The sequence below is a fragment of the Mustela lutreola genome, chromosome 10 (genome assembly GCF_030435805.1).
Source record: "Mustela lutreola isolate mMusLut2 chromosome 10, mMusLut2.pri, whole genome shotgun sequence".
NCBI classification, from domain to species: domain Eukaryota; kingdom Metazoa; phylum Chordata; class Mammalia; order Carnivora; family Mustelidae; genus Mustela; species Mustela lutreola.
Genome location: NC_081299.1, coordinates 45,526,753 through 45,547,744, shown reverse-complemented (window position 1 = coordinate 45,547,744; position 20,992 = coordinate 45,526,753). Strand labels below are relative to the sequence as shown.

Here is a 20,992-nt window from a genome sequence, read left to right as displayed (position 1 = left end):
AGATCCTTGATATGATTTCAATATTCTTTAATTTGTTAAGACTTGTTTTGTGGCTTAACATGTGATCTATCCTGGAGACTGTTCTATTCACAATTGAGAAAAATGTATATTCTGCTGCTTTTGAGTGGAATGTTCTTATATATCAGTTAAGTCCATCTGGTCTAATGTGTCATTTAAGGCCAATGTTTCCTTATTGATTTTCTCTTTGAATGATCTATCCATTGGTGGAATTGGGTTATCAAATTCCCTTACTAGTATTATATTACTGTCTGTTTCTTCCTGTAGGTCTGTTAATGTATGCTATCTATATTAAGGTGCTCCTGTGTTGGGTGCATAAATATTTACAAATGTTGTTATCTTCTTATTAGATTGGCCCCTTTATCATTATGTAATGCTTTGTCTCTTATTACAGTCTTTGTTTTAAAGTCTGTTTTTTCTAATGTAAGTATAGCTACCCCAACTTTCTTTTGGTTTTCAATTGCATGGACTATCTTTTTCCAACACTTCACTTTCAGTCTGTGTGTCCTTAAATCAGAAGATCAGTCTCTTGTAGGTAGCATATAGGTGGGTGTTCTTTTCTCATTCATTCAGCCACTCTTTGTCTTTTGATTAGAGAATTTCACTCATTTACATTTAAATAATTATTGATAAGTTTTTCTTGCCATTTTGTTAATTGTTTTTTCAGTGTTCTATAGTTTCCCTTTTTCCTTTACTCCTCTTCTTTCTCTTTCCTTTTGTGGTTTGAAGACTTTCTTTAGAGGTATGTTTAGATTTCCTCATTTTTTTTTTTTTTTTTTGTATATACAAGAGGTTTTTGCTTTGTAGTTACCATAAGGCTTACATATAGCAATTTAGATTTATAAATTGTTTTAGATTGTTTTTAACATTCATGTTGGCTTTATGTGATTAATCCACTACCTTATTATATATTTATCTTTACCATATAGTTACCTTTACCTATACTTTTATATATTTTCTTGTTACTAATTAGTGCCCTTCCTTTTCACATGAAGAAGTTCCTTTAACATTTTTGGTAAAGTTGGTTAGGTGGTGATGAACTCTTTTACCTTTTGCTGGTTTGGAAAATTCTATCTCCCCTTCAGTTCTTAACATTAACTTTGCCAGGTGGAATATTCTTGGTTGAAGTTTTTTTCTTCTAGCACTTTGAATAAATCATGCCATTCTGTTCTGGCCTACAAAGTTTCTACTGAAGAAATCTCATAGTTTTATGTGTGTTTCCTTGTATGTAACAAATTGTTTTTTTCTTCCTGTTTGCAGCATTCTCTTTTTCCTTAATTTTCAACATATTAATTATAATGTGTCTTTGTGTGAGTCTCTTTGAGCTTATTTCATTTGGAATTCTCTAGTCTTCCTAGGGGTGTGTGTGTGTGTGTGTGTGTGTGTGTGTATGTGTGTGTTCTCCAGGTTAGAGAATTTTTCAGTAATTATTTCTTTCTGACCCTTTCTCTCTTTTCTCCTGGGAACCCTATAATGTGAACATTAGTCAGCTTGATGTTGTCCTATTAGTCCTTTAAGCTTTCTTCACTTTTTTCCATTCTTTTTATTTTTTACTTCTCTGAGTGAGCGAGTTCTAGTGTCTTGTTTTTGAGGTCACTGATCCTTTGTCTTGCTTCATCTGCTCTGCTCTTGAACCCCTTTACTATACTTTTCAGCTCAGTTGTGTTCTTCAACTTTGTGACTTCCATTGGTACTATTTACATTTTCTCCTTGTTGGAGTTCTTCCTGAGTTCATCCATTCTTCTCCTAAGTTCAGTAAACATCTTTATGACCATTACTTTGAACTTTTTATTAGTTAGATTGTTTATCTCTATTCCATGAAGGTTTTTTCCCATGGTTTTATCTTATGAGGTTGTTTTGTTTTTTTTGTTTTTTGTTGTTGTTTTTTTAGAACATATTCCTCTGTTCCTTCATTTTGCTTGACTCTCTGTTTTGGTTTCTGTATAGTAGATGAAACAGTCACCTCAACCAGTCTTGAAGGAGTGGCCTTGTGTAGGAAATAAACCTTATCATTCATGGCCCTAGCTCTTGGTATTCTCAAACTTTTCTGATCATCCAAGTAGCCTATTATATGTTTATATTTTTAATAGCTCCCAGTAGTGAGGCTATGCCAAGAACTGTCAGTGTCCCAAAGGAGAGAGCCTCAGTTAGCACCCAGATTTAGGCTGATTAGGAGCCAGACCCTCTGGCAGAAGTTTTCAGAGTATGCGAATATCTGCAGTCTTGTGTGACTACATACATAATGCCCCACTGGCTACCAGAGCTGGGCAATCTGAATGTGTTCCCTGGGTGACAGTCAGAACAGTCCGGGCTCCAGATGGGTGTATAAGCTCCTTTCTGGAAGACGCATGTGAGTAGTAGCAAGGCAGAGGGAGAGTACAAAGATGTTAGCCACTGACCTATGTTCCCTGAGAGCCCTTCAATAGGCCTCTAGATATATGGCACACCTGAGGACTGTCCTTCAGGGTGAAACTCCAGGATAAACAAATGGGCCTCTTTTAGAGAATGACTGAGGTTGTGTTTCAATCTGATGTTTATATAATACTCTAGGGGTGACAGCCTGCCAAGAACTGTCTCTCCAATTGTTCAGCTCTGTGGGACACAGGTACTAAGCCCCTCTGGCTGCCTGAATCAGGTGATCAAGGAGCATTTTCTGGATAGCATCCACAAAAACCATGGCACTAGACTAAAAACCAGGGCATCAGGTATGTGTAATAGCTCCCCTCTGAGAGATACTCACATGCCTGGAGCACAGCAGAGCAAGACTAAGAAGATAGTACCCACCCTCCAAGGTTTTTGGAAGGGATCACAGTCACCCATTAGATGTATGTCAAAACATTTTTTTTTAATATTATAATTTCTGTCTTCCAATATAATAATATTACTAGCACACTTTATTGGAATGCTTGTGTGCAGAGAGCAAATATTTCATTCAATATCCACATTACACTTTAAATTAGATTTTATTATTACTGTTTTATAGAGTAGGAAACTGAGATTAAGGTATTTATTCAGTACTTTATAATTAGAAAGTAGAAGAGCTAAGATTCAAGTTTATATCTGTCTGACCCCAAGTTCTAAGTTTGTCTATAATCCTGTGCTGTCTCCCAATAATGTCTATAGTCCTGGAGACAGACTATAGACAGAAATTTTAATAAATGTGGAAACAAAAAATTGACAGAAAGATTTATTTAAATCACAGTTATTTCTTCTCTACAATCCAAGTTCTTTATATTGACCCAGGCTGTATTAAATCACAGCAGATTTCAGATCTGGTTTTAATGGACCAGGAAAAGGATAAAAGATATTCTCAAGTATAAAAAAGGAGGTTTAAATACATCCACAATATCTTTTTTCATTTTTAACATTAATCCTGGGACTACCCCTCTGTAAAGACAATTGATTTGAAAGATGCTTTCTTTTATATTCAGTTGAAATTCTTTTTGATCATCTAAAGTCAGATACTTATTCATTTCTGACAAAAGTAGTCCAAGAAATTGATTAGACATATTCTTTCAATTTTTCCACAAATTGTTTCTTATTAATAAAGTTAATTTACCATAGACCTGATGAGATTGTTAGGTCATTGGAGCATGAGATACATGGCATAGTCTATAATTTAAGAAAGTTTTTCTCGATTACTTTATGATAGGGGAGGGAAACAAAATAGAGGAGAAATTACTGATGCATTAGAGTTCATAATTTTTCCTTTTCAGCAAAATGAACTATTCATACATCTTTAGAGAATATGATTAAAAAAAAATCTGAAAATACCCAAGCTGGTCAAATGAGGGAAAACAATTGGATAGAATGTGGTTGTAATAATAAATGGGGAAGGGGGGGACAATAAAAGAGAGAACGCCAGCCTCTTCATTATCTGTAACTGCAAGTAGACAAATATACCAATAAATGGATAAAATCAGGAAGAATACCAAAATACTAAGACCTCACTTGTGTTAAGGTAGAAAGATCACAGGTGATTCTTTTCTTTTCTCTCCTATGCGCCACATTTAGTGAAGTAGTGATTTTCCATTTGCTACAAATACAAATGAAGTCCCCTTCATTTCACTCCCTAAATTCATTCTCCTCCTTCCCAGCAGCAAATTGTAATATGGATATAAGAATGTGTCCATTTAGTGTATATCTTATACTTTAACTACAAATTCATATTTGTTAATAATACAGTATTTTACATTCTTTAATAAATGGCATCTTATTAACCTATTATATGATTTTTCCCAGAGCTGTGTTTTCATATTCTATCTGCATTGATGCATGAGTCTAGTTTATTCAGTATAATTGCATATTGTAGACATTCCATCATATGAACATAATACATTTCATGGGTTCCTTTACCAAGGGACATTCCAGTTGTTTTGAATGGTCACCCTTTCAAATGATGCTATAATAATCATCTCATATATGTGTAACCAGGTTTCCCTAGGTTATTTTCTTAGAAATAACTCCTAAACAATAGTAAACAACTTCAGTTTTACTCTATATTGAAAAACTATATTCCAAAATGGTCATGCCAGTTTATGTTCTCCAGCTAGTGTGAAGTTCCAGTTTCTCAGTGTTCTTGCCAAATGAGATATTATTTTCAAACTTTGGGATTCTTAAATTGGTGGGTGTGAACTAATTCTCATTGTCTTCATTCCACTTCCCTGCTTACTACATGGTTGTGAATTTATTTTTAATTTTTTTGGTGTGAATTTATTTTTATGAGCTATTCAAAATTTCTCTCCTGTGGTATCTGTAATATCCATTTGTCCAATTTTCTATGAGTTTCTTTTTTTCCTATAGCAGAAGTTTCGAGTGGAGCTGAGATATTAACTCTTTGTTAGAGATATTAACTCTTTGTTAGAGTTCACAATTAAGATATTTGTTGGAGATTAATCTAGTTAAGAAAGTTTTCACTTTTAACATTAATCCTATCTTATTTTTAAACTTCTACAAGTTAGTCATTTTTACAGTTGATATGTACTTATATTTACCAAGAGCTTTATTAATTTATTTCTTTTTTTAATTAAAATATCATGAATACACAGTGTCTTATTAGTTTCAGGTACACAATATACTGATTCAACAATTCTATGTTATTCACTCACCATACTGTTATTACAATATTATTAACTATATTTCCTGTGCTGTACTTTTCATCTCCATGACCTATTTATTTATAACAGGAAGTTTGTACCTCTTAATCCCTTTCACCTGTTTAACCCATTCTCCTGCCAACCATCCCTCTGGTAACCACCAGTTCTCTGTATTTATGAGTCCATTTCCTCTTTGCTTGACATTTGTTTGTTTTTTAGATGCCACACTTAAGTGAAATCATATGGTATTTGTCTTTGTCTTTGACTTATTGCATTTAGCATTATACCCTCTGGGTCCATCCATGTTGCCACAAATGGCAAGATTGCATTCCTTTTTTATAGGTAAGTAATGTTCCATTGTGTATGTATACCACTTGTTCTTTATCCATTCATCTACTGATCACACTTGAGCTGCTTTCATGACTCGGTTATTTTAAATAATACTGCAATAAACATAAGGGTGTGTATACCTTTTCAAATTAGTGTTTTCATTTTCCTTGAGTAAATACCTAGTGGTGGAATTACTGGATTGTCTGGGAATTCTATTTTTAATTTTTTGAAGGAACTCCATACCTTTTTCCACATTGATCATACCAATTTACATTTCTACGAACAGTATATGAGGTTTCCTTTTTCTCTACATCCTTGCAAACACTTGTTATTTCTTGACTTTTTGGTTCTAGCCATTCTGACAGGTGTAAAGTAATATATTATCATGGTTTTATTTATTTTTTTTTTAATTTTTTTTTTATTTTATTTTTTATAAACATATATTTTTATCCCCAGGGGTACAGGTCTGTGAATCACCAGGTTTACACACTTCACAGCACTCACCAAATCACATACCCTCCCCAATGTCCATAATCCCACCCCCTTCTCCCAAACCCCCTCCCCCCGGCAACCCTCAGTTTGTTTTGTGAGATTAAGAGTCACTTATGGTTTGTCTCCCTCCCAATCCCATCTTGTTTCATTTATTCTTCTTCTACCCACTTAAGCCTCCATGTTGTATCACCACTTCCTCATATCAGGGAGATCATATGCTTGACTTATTTCGCTAAGCATGATACGCTCTAGTTCCATCCATGTTGTTGCAAATGGCAAGATTTCATTTCTTTTGATGGCTGCATAGTATTCCATTGTGTATATATACCACATCTTCTTGATCCATTCATCTGTTGATGGACATCTAGGTTCTTTCCATAGTTTGGCTATTGTGGACATTGCTGCTATAAACATTCGGGTGCATGTGCCCCTTTGGATCACTACATTTGTATCTTTAGGGTAAATACCCAATAGTGCAATTGCTGGGTCATAGGGCAGTTCTATTTTCAACATTTTGAGGAACCTCCATGCTGTTTTCCAGAGTGGCTGCACCAGCTTGCATTCCCACCAACAGTGTAGGAGGGTTCCCCTTTCTCCGCATCCTCGCCAGCATCTGTCATTTCCTGACTTGTTGATTTTAGCCATTCTGACTGGTGTGAGGTGATATCTCATTGTGGTTTTGATTTGTATTTCCCTGATGCCGAGTGATATGGAGCACTTTTTCATGTGTCTGTTCGCCATCTGGATGTCTTCTTTGCAGAAATGTCTGTTCATGTCCTCTGCCCATTTCTTGATTGGATTATTTGTTCTTTGGGTGTTGAGTTTGCTAAGTTCTTTATAGATTCTGGACACTAGTCCTTTATCTGATATGTCATTTGCAAATATCTTCTCCCATTCTGTCAGTTGTCTTTTGATTTTGTTAACTGTTTCCTTTGCTGTGCAAAAGCTTTTGATCTTGATGAAATCCCAGTAGTTCATTTTTTCCCTTGCTTCCCTTGCCTTTTGCGTTGTTCCTAGGAAGATGTTGCTGTGGCAGAGGTCGAAGAGGTTGCTACCCGTGTTCTCCTCAAGGATTTTGATGGATTCCTTTCGTACATTGAGGTCCTTCATCCATTTTGAGTCTATTTTTGTGTGTGGTGTAAGGGAATGGTCCAATTTCATTTTTCTGCATGTGGCTGTCCAATTTTCCCAGCACCATTTATTGAAAAGGCTGTCTTTTTTCCATTGGACATTCTTTCCTGCTTTGTCGAAGATTAGTTGACCATAGATTTGAGGGTCTATTTCTGGGCTCTCTATTCTGTTCCATTGATCTATGTGTCTGTTTTTGTGCCAGTACCATGCTGTCTTGATGATGACAGCTTTGTAATAGAGCCTGAAGTCCGGAATTGTGATGCCACCAACGTTGGCTTTCTTTTTCAATATCCCTTTGGCTATTCGAGGTCTTTTCTGGTTCCATATAAATTTTAGCATTATTTGTTCCATTTCTTTGAAAAAGATGGATGGTACTTTGATAGGAATTGCATTAAATGTGTAGATTGCTTTAGGTAGCATAGACATTTTCACAATATTTATTCTTCCAATCCAGGAGCATGGAACATTTTTCCATTTCTTTGTGTCTTCCTCAATTTCTTTCATGAGTACTTTATAGTTTTCTGAGTATAGATTCTGTGTCTCTTTGGTTAGGTTTATTCCTATTATCATGGTTTTAATTTGCATTTCCCTGATGATGAGTGATGTGGAACATCTTTTCATATGTCTGTTGACCATCTGTATGTCTTCTCTGAAAAAATGTCTATCCAGGTTTTTGGCCTATTTTTTTAAAAAAAACTTTATTTATTTGTTTGAGAGAGAGAGAGAGTACAAATGAGAGAGCAGAAGCAGGGGGACCAGCAGCAGGACTCTATCCCAGGACCCCTGAATCATGACCTATTCTAAGGAGAAGTGATTAACCAACTGAGCCACCCAGGCACCCCTCTCTGCCCAATTTTAAATTGGATTATTTTTTCAGTGTTGATGTGTATAAGCTTTTTATATATTTTGGATATTAACCCTTATCAGATGTATCATTTGCAAATATCTTCTCTCAGCCTTTTTAAAAAAATTTATTTATTTTCAGCATAACAGTATCATTATTTTTTCACCACACCCAGTGCTCCATGCAATCCATGCCCTCCATAATACCCACCACCTGGTACCCTGACCTCCCACCTCCCCCACTTCAAACCCCTCAGATTATTTTTCAGAGTCCATAGTCTCTCATGATTCACCTCCCCTTCCAATTTACCCCAACCCCCTTCTCTCTAACTCCCCATGTCCTCCATGCTTTTTGTTATGCTTCACAAATAAGTGAACCATATGATAATTGACTCTCTCTGCTTGACTTATTTCACTCAGCATAATCTCTTCTAGTCCCGTCCATGTTGCTACAAAATTTGGGTATTCGTCCTTTCTGATGGAGGCATAATACTCCATAGTATATATGGACCACATCTTCCTTATCCATTCATCTGTTGAAGGGCATCTTGGTTCTTTCCACAGTTTGGCGACTGTGGCCATTGCTGCTATAACCATTGGGGTACAGATAGCCCTTCTTTTCACTACATCTGTATCTTTGGGGTAAATACCCAGGAGTGCAATGGCAGGGTCATAGGGAAGTTCTTTTTTTTTTTTTTTTTAATTTATTTATTTGACAGACATAGATCAGAGAGTGAGGAGGAAGCAGGCTCCCTGCTGAGCACAGAGCTTGATGCGGGACTCGATCCCAGGACCCTGGGATCATGACCTGAGCCAAAGGCAGAGGCTTAACCCACTGAGCCACTTAGGCGCCCCGGGAAGTTCTATTTTTAATTTCTTGAGAAATCTCCACACTGTTCTCCAAAGAGGCTGCACCAACTTGCATTCCCACCAACAGGGTAAGAGGGTTCCCCTTTCTCCACATCCTCTCCAACACATGTTGTTTCCTGTCTTGCTAATTTTGGCCATTCTAACTGGTGTAAGGTGATATCTCAATGTAGTTTTAATTTGAATCTCCCTGATGGCTAGTGATGATGAACATTTTTTCATGTGTCTGATAGCCATTTGTATGTCTTTATGGGAGAAGTGTCTGTCCATATCTTCTGCCCATTTTTTGATATGATTGTCTGTTTTGTGTGTGTTGAGTTTGAGGAGTTCATTATAGATCCTGGATATCAGCCTTTTGTCTGTACTGTCATTTGCAAATATCTTCTCCCATTCCGTGGGTTGCCTCTTTGTTTTCTTGACTGTTTCCTTTGCTGTGCAGAAACTTTTGATTTTGATGAAGTCCCAAAAGTTCATCTTCGCCTTTGTTTCCTTTGCCTTTGGATACATATCTTGAAAGAAGTTGCTGTGGCTGATATCGAAGAGATTACTGCCTATGTTCTCCTCTAGGATTATGGTGGATTCCTGTCTCACATTGAGGTCTTTTATCCATTTTGAGTTTATCTTTGTGTATGGTGTAAGAGAATGGTCGAGTTTCATTCTTCTACATATAGCTGCCCAGTTTTCCCAGCACCATTTATTGAAGAGACTTTTTTCCACTGTATATTTTTTCCTGTTTTGTCAAAGATTATTTGACCATAGAGTTGAGGGTCCATATCTGGGCTCTCTACTCTGTTCCACTGGTCTATGTGTCTGTTTTTATGCCAGTACCAAGCTGTCTTGGTGATCACAGCTTTGTAGTAAAGCTTGGAAGACCATTCCATGCTCTTGGATCGGAAGAATAAACATTGTTAAAATGTCTATACTGCCTAGAGCAATCTATACTTTTAATGCTATTCCAATCAAAATTCCACCGGTATTCTTCAAAGAGCTGGAGCAAATAATCCTAAAATTTGTATGGAATCAGAAGAGACCCCGAATCGCTAAGGAAATGTTGAAAAACAAAAATAAAACTGGGGGCATCATGTTACCTGATTTCTCTCAGCCTTTTTGTTTTGTTGATGGTTTCCTTTGTTGTGCAAAAGCATTTTATTTTGATGCAGCAACATAGTTTACTTTTGCTTTTCTCTTACCTGAGGAGACCTATCCATAAATATATCACTAAGGCCAATATCAAAGGGATACTGTCCATGTTTTCTTCTAGGAGTTTTATGGTTTCAGGTCTCACATTTAGGTCTTTAATCCATTTGAGTTTATTTTTGTGTATGTTGTGAGCAAGTTGTCCAGTTTCAGTCTTTTGTATGCAGCTGTCCAGTTTTCCCAGCACCATTTGTTAAATAGATTATCTTTTCCCCATTGTATATTCTTGCCTCCTTTATCCTAGATTAACTGACTATGTAAGCATTGGTTTATTTCTGGACTTTCTATCTTGTTCTCTTGATCTAGGTGTCTAATTTTGTGCCAGCACCACATTTTCTCGATTATTACAGCTTTATTGTATATCTTGAAATTGGGGATTGTGATACCTTTAGCTTTATTCTTGTTAAGATTGCTTTGACTATTTGAGGTCTGTTATGATTCCATATAAATTTTATCATTTACATATTTTACGTGCTATAAATATTTTACCTGCATTATATTAATTTATAAACAATTATTCTAATTCTATGAAAAACACTATTGGTCTTTTGATAGAGATTGCATTGAATCTAGATTGCTTTGCATAGTATGAACATTTTAATAATATAAATTCTGCCAACCTATGAGCATAGTATATCTTTCCATTTGTCTCATCTTCTATCTTTTTCATCAGTGTTTTATAGTTTTCAGGTACAGGTCTTCATCTCCTTGGTTGAATTTATTTCTAGGCTTATTCTTTTTGGTACAATTGTAAATGGAATTATTGATTTCTCTTTCTGCTATGCCATTATTAGTGTCTAGAAATGCAAAAGATATCTGTATACTCATTTTGTATCCTGCAACTTCACTGGCCCATTTATCAGTTTGAATAGTTTTTTGGTGGAGTTTTCGGGGTTTTCTATATATAGTATCATATCCTCTGCAAATAATTACAGTTTTAGTCCTTTGTTACCAATTTAGATTGCCTTTTATTTCTTTTTCTTACCTGATTGCTATGGTTAGGATTTCCAGTATTGTGTTGAATAAACGTAGTTAAAGAAGACATCTTTGTCTTCTTCCTGATCTTAGAGGAAAAGTTTCAGTTTTTCACTTTTGAAAATACTGTTAGCTGTTTTTCATATGTGGCCTTTATATGTTTGGGTCTCTTAACCCGAGATTTTTTTTTGTCGTAAATAGATGTATGGGTTTTTTTTTTCTTATTTTTTTGATGTATTCTGTCAAATGCCCTTTTATTTTGCTTCTGTTGAAATGATCATAAGGTTTTTATCCTTTCTCTTATTAAGGTGATGTATCATACTGATTGATTTCCAAATATTGAACCACACTTGCATCCTGGAATAAATCCTACTTGATCTTGATTTTTTTTTTAAGTGTATCGTTCAATTTGGTTTGTAAGTATTTTGTTGAGTATTTTTGGTATATCAGAAATATGGGCCTATAGTTTTCTTTTTTTGTAGTGTCTTTGTTTGGTTTTGGTATCAGAGTCATGCTGACTTCATAGAATGAAATTGGAAGTTTGCTTTCTCTTCTGTGTTTTTGTTATAGCTTGAGAAAAATAGATATTAACTCTTCTTTAAATATTTTGTAGAATTTACCCTGAAACTATCTGATCTTAGACTTTTGTTTGTTGGGAGTTTTTATTTATTTATTTATTTATTTATTGACAGACAGAGATCTACAAGTAGGCAGAGAGGCAGAAAGAGAGAGAGAGGAGGAAGCAGGCTCCTCTCTGAGCAGAGAGCCCGATGTGGGGCTCAATTCCAGGACCCTGGGATCATGACCCAAGCCAAAGGCAGAGGCTTTAACCCACTGAGCCACCCAGGTGCCCCTGTTGGGACTTTTTTGATTACTGATTCGATATTGATTACTGATTACTAGTAATCAGCCTGTTCAACTTTTGTAATTCATCCTAATTTATATCTCTAGGACCTTATCCATTCCTTCTAGTTGTCCAATTTTTTGTCATAAAATTGTTCATAATGGTCTCTTATCATCCTTTGTATTTCTGTACTGTCAGATTTTACTCCTCCATTTCTGATTATATTTACTTAACTCCTCCAGTTTTCTTGTGAAACTTGGCTAAAGGCTTATCAATTTTGTTTATCATTTTGAAGAACTGGCTTCTTGTTTCATCAGTCTTTTTTATTGTGTTTGTTTGTTTGTCTCAAGTTCATTTATTTCTGCTCTAATCTTTATTATTTCCTTCCTTCTATTAGCTTTGTGCTTTGTTTGTTGTTTTCCTACCGTTTCCAGGTGTAAAGTTAGGTCATTTATTTCAGATTTTTCTTGTTTCTAGAGGTAGGCCTCTATTGCTGCAACCTAAAGATTTTGGACCATTGTGTTTCATTTCCATTTATCGCTGTGTATTTTTTAAATTTTTTCCTTTATTTCTTGTTTGACTCATTCAGTGTTTAGTAGCATATTACATAGCCTCCTATAGTTGTGTTCCTTCCAGATTTTTTCTTAAAATTGATTTGTAGTTTTATGTTGTTGTGGTTCAAAAAGATTCTTGGTATGATTTCAGTTTTCTTAAATTTATTGAGACTTCTTTTGTAGCCCACTGTGATCTGTCCTAGAGAATGGTCCATGTGCACTTGAAAAGAGTGTGTATTCTCCTCTTGTTGGGTGAATATTCCGTATATATCTTTTAGGTCCATTAGGTCTAATATGTGCTTCAAAACTACTATTTCCTTGTTGATTTTCTGTCTGTAGGATTTATCCATTGATGCAAGTGGGTGCTGAAGTCCCCTAATATTGTATTACTCTCAATTTCTACATTTAAGTCTGTTAATATTTGCTTTATTTATTTAAGTGCTCCAATGTTGGGTGCACAGATTATTTTTTATTGTCTTAAATTTTAATTCCAGTATAGTTAACATACAATGTTATATTGCATAGATATTTATAATTGTTATATCTTCTTGTTGGGTTGATCCTCTATCATTATGTAGTGCCTTTCTTTGTCTTTTGCTAGTCTTTGTTTTAAAGTTTATTTTGTCTCATATAAGTATTGTGGCCCTGGCTTCTTTTTTTTTCTCCACTTTCATTTAAATGGTATTTGTTTTCTAGACCTTCACTTTCAGCCTGTATGTGGCTTTAGAACTGAAATGAATCTCTTATAGGCAGTATATACATGGGTTTATTTCTATATCCATTCAGTCAACCTGTGTCTTTTGATCAAAGCATTTGGTCTATTTACATTTAAAGTAATTATTGATAGGTATGTACTTACTGTCATTGTGTTAATTGGTTTCTGTGTGTATGTGTAATTCTTTGTTCCCTATTTCTTCTCTTACTCTTCTCCTGCGGTTTGATGTCTTTATTTAGTTTGATGTCTTTATTAAAATTTATTTAGTTTATTTATTAAATTAAACTTAATCTAATTCAATTTACTTGAATTCCTTTCTTTTTTATGCATTAAAGGTTTTTTTTTTATTAGTGGTTACCATTGGGTTCATATATAACATCTTATGTATATATAAGTCTTTATTAAGTTGATGGTCACTGAAGTTTAAACACATTCTAAAAGCACTAAATTTTTACTCCCATTCCATGTTTTTTGTATATGATATCGTATTTTACATCTATTTTGTGTATTCTTGATTATTATTTGTAGATATAATTGATTTTACTACTTTTGTGTTTTAATCTCCATATTGGCTTTATCAGTGATTAATCTACTACCTTCACTCTATGTTGCTTTTATCTGTGAACTTTTTTCCATTAACGATTTTGTTCTATTCATGGCCTTTTCTTTGCTCTGAAAGTATTCCCTTAAATATTTCTTATAAATCTGGTTTAGTGGTGACAAACTTTAACTTTTGTTTGAGAAATTTTTGCCTCTCCTATTCTGAATGAGAACCTTGATGGGTATGTTATTTTTGGTTGCAGAATTTTTTTTTCTTCAGTAGTTAGATATATCATCTCATTTTTTTTGTCCTTTAAAATACCTGCTGGAAAATCAGCTAATAACCATATGGGGTTTCCCTTGTATGTAAATCTTTTCTCTTGTTGCCTTTAAAATTCTCTCTTTATCATCGCTTTTTGCCACTTTAATTATTATGTGTCTTGGTGTAGACTTCCTTGGGTTAATTTTGCTAGAGTCTCTCTTTGCCTTCTGGATCTGGATTTCTGTATACTTCCCCAGATTTAGGAAGTTTGCAGCTATTATTTCTTCAAATCAGTTTTTGCCTCTCTTTTTCTCTTTCCTACTCCTTCTGGGACCCCTGTAATGTGAATGTTTTTGTAATAGATTATGGCAGTGAGTTTCCTTAATCTATTCTCATTCTTAATTTTTTTTTCTTTTTGCCATGCAGCTTGGGTGCTTTCTATCCACCCTCTCTTACAGATTGCTGATCTTTTCTTCTATGTCCTCTAATCTGTTGTGGATTTCCTCTCATGTATTTTTTAAGGAGGTGAAGGACAGAGGGAGCGGGAGAGAGGGAATCCTAAGTAGGCTCTGTGCCCAGTGTGAAGTCCACTGTGGGGCTCAGTCTCACAATCCTGAGATCATGACCTGAGCTGAAATCAAGAGTCAGACATTTAAGCAACTGAAACACCCAGATGTCCCTCCTCTCATATATTTCTCATGCAGTTCAGTTATTGAATTCTTCATCTTTGACTGGTTCTTTTTTTATATATATTTTACCTCTTTATTGAAGTTCTCACTGAGACCATCCACTCTTTTCTCAAGTCCAGTGAATGTCTTTATGACCATTACTTTGAATTCTTTATCCGATATACTGTTTATCTCAGTTTCATTTAGCTCTTTTATTGTGATTTTTGTCTTATTCTTATATCTGAGACATATTTCTCTGTCTCATTTTATCTAGCTTCCTCTATTTGCTTCTGTATATTAAGGAAGTCAGCTACATCTCCCGGTCTTAAAAGTAGTGGCCTTGTGTACAACAGGTCCAATCATGTCCTGTAGGACAATCCTTCTGGGTCACAAGAACCAGGCATTCCAGGGGTGCCCCCCTTATGGGATGTGTGGGCCTCACTGTTGTATCTGAGCTGTGATTGCCTTCAAACCAGCTTGTTGAAATGACCCACTTTCCCTATTGTGAGCACACCCCCAAGGTTTGGTCACTGAGCTGTTGAGAGCCCTGTCTGTCTTCCCCACTGTTAACTTCTCTTTTAATATTTTGCATCTCTTCATTTCTCCATGCTACATTCTGGGTGTCTTCCTTAGATCTAAGTAATTCCCATATTCTCTCTTCTGCTGTGTCTAATCTCTTTTTCAACCTCTACATTAAATTTCTTTATTATAAGAACTAATGATTTTTGTACTCCTTTCTCTTGTCCCTAAATCTATGTTCTTTTTTCACATTCTTGAAAGTGTTTTTTGTTTGTTTGTTTTGTTTTTTACCTAATGGATTTCATTCTTTGAACATTTAAAAAATAGTTATTTTAAAGTCACTTTCATGTCATTCTGTTACTGAATCCTTTCATTCTGTTATATCATCTGACTATGTGTGGTAGCTCATCTCTATGTGGTTTGCTTTCCTTTTTTTACTATAAGCTTGTTTTAAGTGGAAATTGTTTCTTTTGCCTACTGTACATGTCTTGGGTTGTAGAAGCAGCTTTACAGAATGATTTCAGATTTACTTTACAGTGGTTAGATTACAAGCACCATTTTGTCTCTGTGTCTCTGAAATACACAGTGTATATTTAGAGCCTCACCTATACTTGGCTTTCAAGTTCCCGATTTCTCATGGGTGATTCTTTTAGCTCCAGCAATCATACATGTATACTAAGCTTCCCTGTTATTCCCTGGGAAAGTGTACACATATCTTTTACAGTTTGTTTTACAGATCAAATGGCATTTTATGACTCTGAACTTTATGCTGATAGCTTGGTTCTAGCTTCCCATTCAGATGAGGCCTGTGGCTCAGAATTAACTCCTGACTCAAAGTAAATCCTCAACCATCCAGTCATTAAGATTTTTCTTTATCTGTCTCACTTTTCCTTTGCATGTAATTCTTACTTACATGTTTAGTTTTGTTTTCCTCCCTATATCTGGCACCTGGAGATTTTATTGATTTCTAGATGAGTTATGTATTTTTCATATAATTCTTTGTGTTGTTGTATTTTTCAGAATTTCTATATGTTTAGAGTAGGGGCAATGTCTTCCATATCTGTTTAAATCACCATATTTGTCAGATATATTACTTCTCTAATGAAGAAAAAATACAAAAAGTTTTAAAATATGTTTAAAGCAATGTTTTATTTTAAGTAACCTTTTTCTCCATGCTTCTCAGTGCTGAATTTGAAGAGCCACATAATTATGAGGCAACAATTTCATATCTGAAACACTCTGGCAACTCCATTAACCTGTGCACCGCAAAAGAAATTGCTGATTGTAAGTCTGCTAAGCCAATTAATATTGTAACCCTGTGTGGAATGAAAATGTGGCAAAAATGGTATTTTCCCTCTAGCTAACTATAAGTTTAAAAATTCAAAGCCATGCTGCTCTACCATCTCATTTCTTTTTTTTTTTTTCCCCTGCCTGGTCTCTTAAAAATATAAATAAATCCAGTTGGGCATCAATGCTATCTCACAACTCCTAGTGCTGCCTTCTCTCTACCACTTCTATTTTCTCCTTCACCAATCTACTTACATGCCTTGCCTTCTGTAGATATGTGGGAGGGAAAATCAAGATACGATAATCCATTTTTCTTCCTTCTCCTATAGAAATTTCATCTCTCTTCTTGTGGTGTCTTTCTTGAACTCCCCTGGTAACTCCGTGTGTGGAGAGGGAGATAACAGACTATGAGAATTAGGTCCCTCTGTTTAGTCTGAATAGGAGCAGAGAATTCATTTAATGGATCTGACCATTGGTTCAGAGCTAAATCTTCCCGCCTCTGGTATTACCAACAAAGCTCAGACCTTTCTATGAAGAAAAGAAACCCTGTCAGGTAAGAAAATGAAGAAGCAGGGACTCATAACATTTCTACAGTTTCTGTGTCTTTGTTCTGCCTGTAGGATCAGCTGGTTCTCTACAAAAGGCATGAACATTTGTGCTGGAATAAACATTAGTATTTTGTGAACATATGCTATGGGTCACAGTTCAGTAGTAGGTTCTGTGTGTGCATCCCTGCTGATACAGCTTTTATTAGCCCACTTTTTGAGACAAGAAACTGAGGACCAGAGATGTTGAGTTGTACAAGGTCAGACGAGGAATATATGGTAAAGACATAATAAGAAATAAGCTCAGACTGCCACTAAGATGCATGCTGTTTTCACCGTTTTATGCTGCTTCCCATTCAAGGATGCTTTGCTTCCCTGGAGGGAGGGTTAGAGAGAGATCATCTGATTTATTTTCTTTATTGTATGGAGAAAAAGCAGAAGAGTGTGGGAGAAGTCATTTGTCTGAGAATACATACATAAAAGATTTGTGAGGTAGGAGTTAGGATCCATTGAAATTTCCCTCCCCTTCCCAAGGCAATAAAGGGTTGAAGAACTACTGGAAAATCTCCCTCTCTCTTTCTCTTAGACTAGGCAAAGTCTCGATTCTCCCATATGGCTTATAAAATACTAGTCATAAGACAAGCAACTCCTGTCCCTTCTTACCCCCATAAGGCAACATTGTTCCAATCTTGGAGCATCTAGGCACCTGCATCAGAATATGATTTCTCAAATTCTAACACTTAAAATACAAATCATCTGGGGATCTTGCTTAACATATTCTGGTTCAGAAGCTGTGTGGTTGGGCCTGAGAGTCTCAATTTCTAACAACTTCCCTGGTGGTGCTGATGCTGCTGGTTTATAAACCAGCCTTTGAATAGAAAGGCCATGGGCCCTATTTGGACTAAATTCCAACTGTATGTCTTTCTGCAAAGGCCTCATAGGGCTATTTAGATGCCCTTGTTGGAGCCTATATCTTCCCTTTCTGGATACAGGAGACCCCCAGAATGCTCCTCCCAAGAGACTTGGGTCTCTTCCCTAAGTCCCAGGACAGAATGGGCTGCAGAGAGAGCAGTTCATGGGGGGTGGTGTGCTTGGGATTTGGACCTATGCAAGGCCCCTTTCCATGTAGGATGAAGCTGTGGATTAAAAGTGGGAAGCTGGACCAGACTCCTGTATTTGTTCTTCCCAGGTCATAAATGCTCAAAGTGGCCTGCCAGGGAAAATCACCTAAGGTACCCAAAGAAGGAGCCACTAACTCAAGCCTCTCTTGTCTTTCACTGAGGGATTTTTTGTGTACTTCATAAAGAGGCAAGTGTCTTTGGCTGAAAGAGAAAGGTCTCAGAAAATAAGCCACTGACGCAATTGAGAGTAACAGAGCATGGAGTAGTGGAAAGGGAGGAAGGTGGGAGACAGGTGAGGGTGGTGAGGATGTCCTTTGCCAGAGAGAACATCTTGGTGGGATATAGGAATAGACCTACCAGGGCTAAAGAAACTGAAGTACTACAGTCTGGGATCAAAAGGATCCTGCCACATGTCCCCACCCATTTCCTTCTTCCTCTTTAAAGGATCAAGATGCAGTTAGAAAAAACAAAAACAATAAACAAACAAGAAGGGGTTGAGCTATTTTCCCCCCACTTGTATTTATTCACTTGACTCTTTCTTCATTTATCTTCCAAGTATCTTTATACCACTTACTAGATGAATAACATCTGAGCCTCAGTGTCGTCATCTGAAAAGTGGGTATAATATCACCTTCATGGCTTTGTTCTGAGAGTTTGATAAAACAATACATTTAAATTCAAGTGAAATTCTGCTTCTGGAAGGATGGAACATGTGTATTCTTCCTTATTCCTTCTGCTAAGTACAACTAAAACTGTCGGATATCATATGTGAAACAAACACACGAAAACTGGGAGATTCTGAAAAGTTAGAAATAAGAAGGTATAGCAGCTAGAGACCTAGAAACCCAAGTAAGAATAGGTGAGTTCCTTGGGATTTCTTCTTGTCTCATATATCCCAGACTTGGAGCCAAAGAAGCTGGCAATCCAGAAACACCAGTGGGTACAAACAGAAACATCTCCAGCAAAAGATTGTTCTCTCTAGCCTAAGAACCAGAAAAGGGGCAGTCTAGAAAAACAAAAAGCCTTAGACAATAACTGTTCTGTTCTAGCCAAACATTACAGTAAAAACTATGGCTCTACCCCACCAGCCAGTGATCAGTGAGGATCTTAGACACCCACCCTTATCAGGCTGCAGTTATGTACTCCAGCCCCTTGGCTGAGGTGGTGCAGAGAAAGCTATGTCAGAAGCTTGGACTTTCAGCCCTTCCAGGAGTAACAAAACTCCACCTATAATGAAGACCGCATGAGGAGCTTGTATTCCTGTCTCCCACCCAACAAAAGTACCCTTCTCCTCTCTGTTGGTCTGTTATTAGAGAAGACTCATTGGAGAATCAGGACTTTCACAACTACCCAGCAGTAAGTAGGACAAATGGGGAGCAAAAACAAGCCCTCCTACCACCAGGATGTTATCAGCAAAAGCTGAGTGGGGAACTGGAGTTCCCACCCTTGACCAGGAGCAGTGAGGAGCCTTGCCCTCAGTTGGATATTGGAAGGCCAAGAAGTGGAGAACCTAGATGTGTACCCTTTGCTGACAGAAAAAAGTCATCCCATTTCTGTCACCAGAAAAGCCAACTAAAACAGAAGTTTAAATAATATCCAGCCTCATAAGATAATACTTAAAATGCCCAGATTTCAACAGAAAATTACTCATCATATCACAAATCAAGAAAGTCTAAACTTGAATGAAAAGAGATAATCAAAAGATGACAACATTGAGACAATTGAAATATTAGCGTGTTCTGAGAGACAATTTAAAGCAGCTGTTAAGACTTCAGTGAACAATTATGAACATGATTGAAGCACACAAAGAATAGTTTCACTCTATTTTTAGAAGAAATGGGATGCCTCTGCAAAGAAATGGAAGATGTAAAGAAAAAGAAATAAAAACTTAGAAGTGAAGAACACAATAAGAAAAATAAAAAGCTCACTGGATGGACTCAACAGCAAAATGGGGAGAATAGAAGAATTCATAAACTTGAAAGAAATGATAGAAATTGCCCAATCTAACAATAAGGACAAAACAGATCAGGGGAAAACAATGAACAGAGCTTCAAGGATCCATGGGACTATAATGAAAGTCTTAAATTGTAGTACTGGAAAGAAGGGGGAAAGAGGATGCTACTGAAAGTACTTGAAGAAATTGAAAACTTTCCTAATTTGGTAAAAGACATTAAACAAAAGATTGAAGAAGCCAAGAAAATCCCAAGCAGGATAACCCAAACCACACAAAAACATAATCAAACTTCTAAAAATAAAAATAAAAAGTAAAAATCTTGAAAGCAGTAAAAGAAATGATACATTACCTACGGGTGAAGAACAATTTAAATGGCTGAATTTCTCATCAGAAACCATGAAAGCCAGAAGAAACTGGCACAACATTTTTCAAGTACAAGAAGAAAAGAACTATCAATCCAGAATCCTATTACCAGTGAAAATATCCTTCAAGATTGAAGGGGAAATCAAGATATTCTAAGATGAAGGAAAACTAAGATAATTTGTTCTAGCAGACCAATCCTAAAAGAATGGCTAAAGGAAGATTTCTAGACAGAAAATAAATGATGAAAGGAAGTACTTTGGACTTTCACTTCAGGCGAAAGAAAAAATGGAAAGAATACAAATGTGAGTATGACATATTTTCTTTCTTTTGATTTTTTTAAAATTATGTTTGATGGTTGAAGCAAAAACTCTTAACATTATCTGATACAGTTCTAAATGTGTATAAGAGAAATACATAAGACCATTATAATGAAAGTGTTAAGGAACATAGAAGGAAATAAGGTTTCTATACTTCACATGAACTGATAAAATGTCCATACCAGTAGACTGTGATTTACATGTATTTATAGTGTAATCCCTGGAAGAACCACTAAAACAGATATACAGTGAGATATTTAAAAAACATAAAACAAAAAACTATAGGTAAATAAAAAATAATTCTAAAAAATATTCAAGTAACCCACAAGAAAGCAGGAAATATATAACACAGAG

General features: G+C 35.9%; 1 protein-coding gene across 1 annotated transcript in view; it reads left to right on the top strand.

Annotated features, from left to right (window-relative positions):
• FYB2 (FYN binding protein 2) overlaps window positions 1-20,992 on the top strand; it is a 121,718-nt gene that overhangs the window by 50,079 nt on the left and 50,647 nt on the right. Inside the window, exon 5 of the mRNA XM_059135254.1 lies at window positions 16,235-16,335. Within this exon, the coding sequence (XP_058991237.1) occupies window positions 16,235-16,335 (101 nt within the window). The remainder of the gene's footprint in view (window positions 1-16,234; window positions 16,336-20,992) is intronic.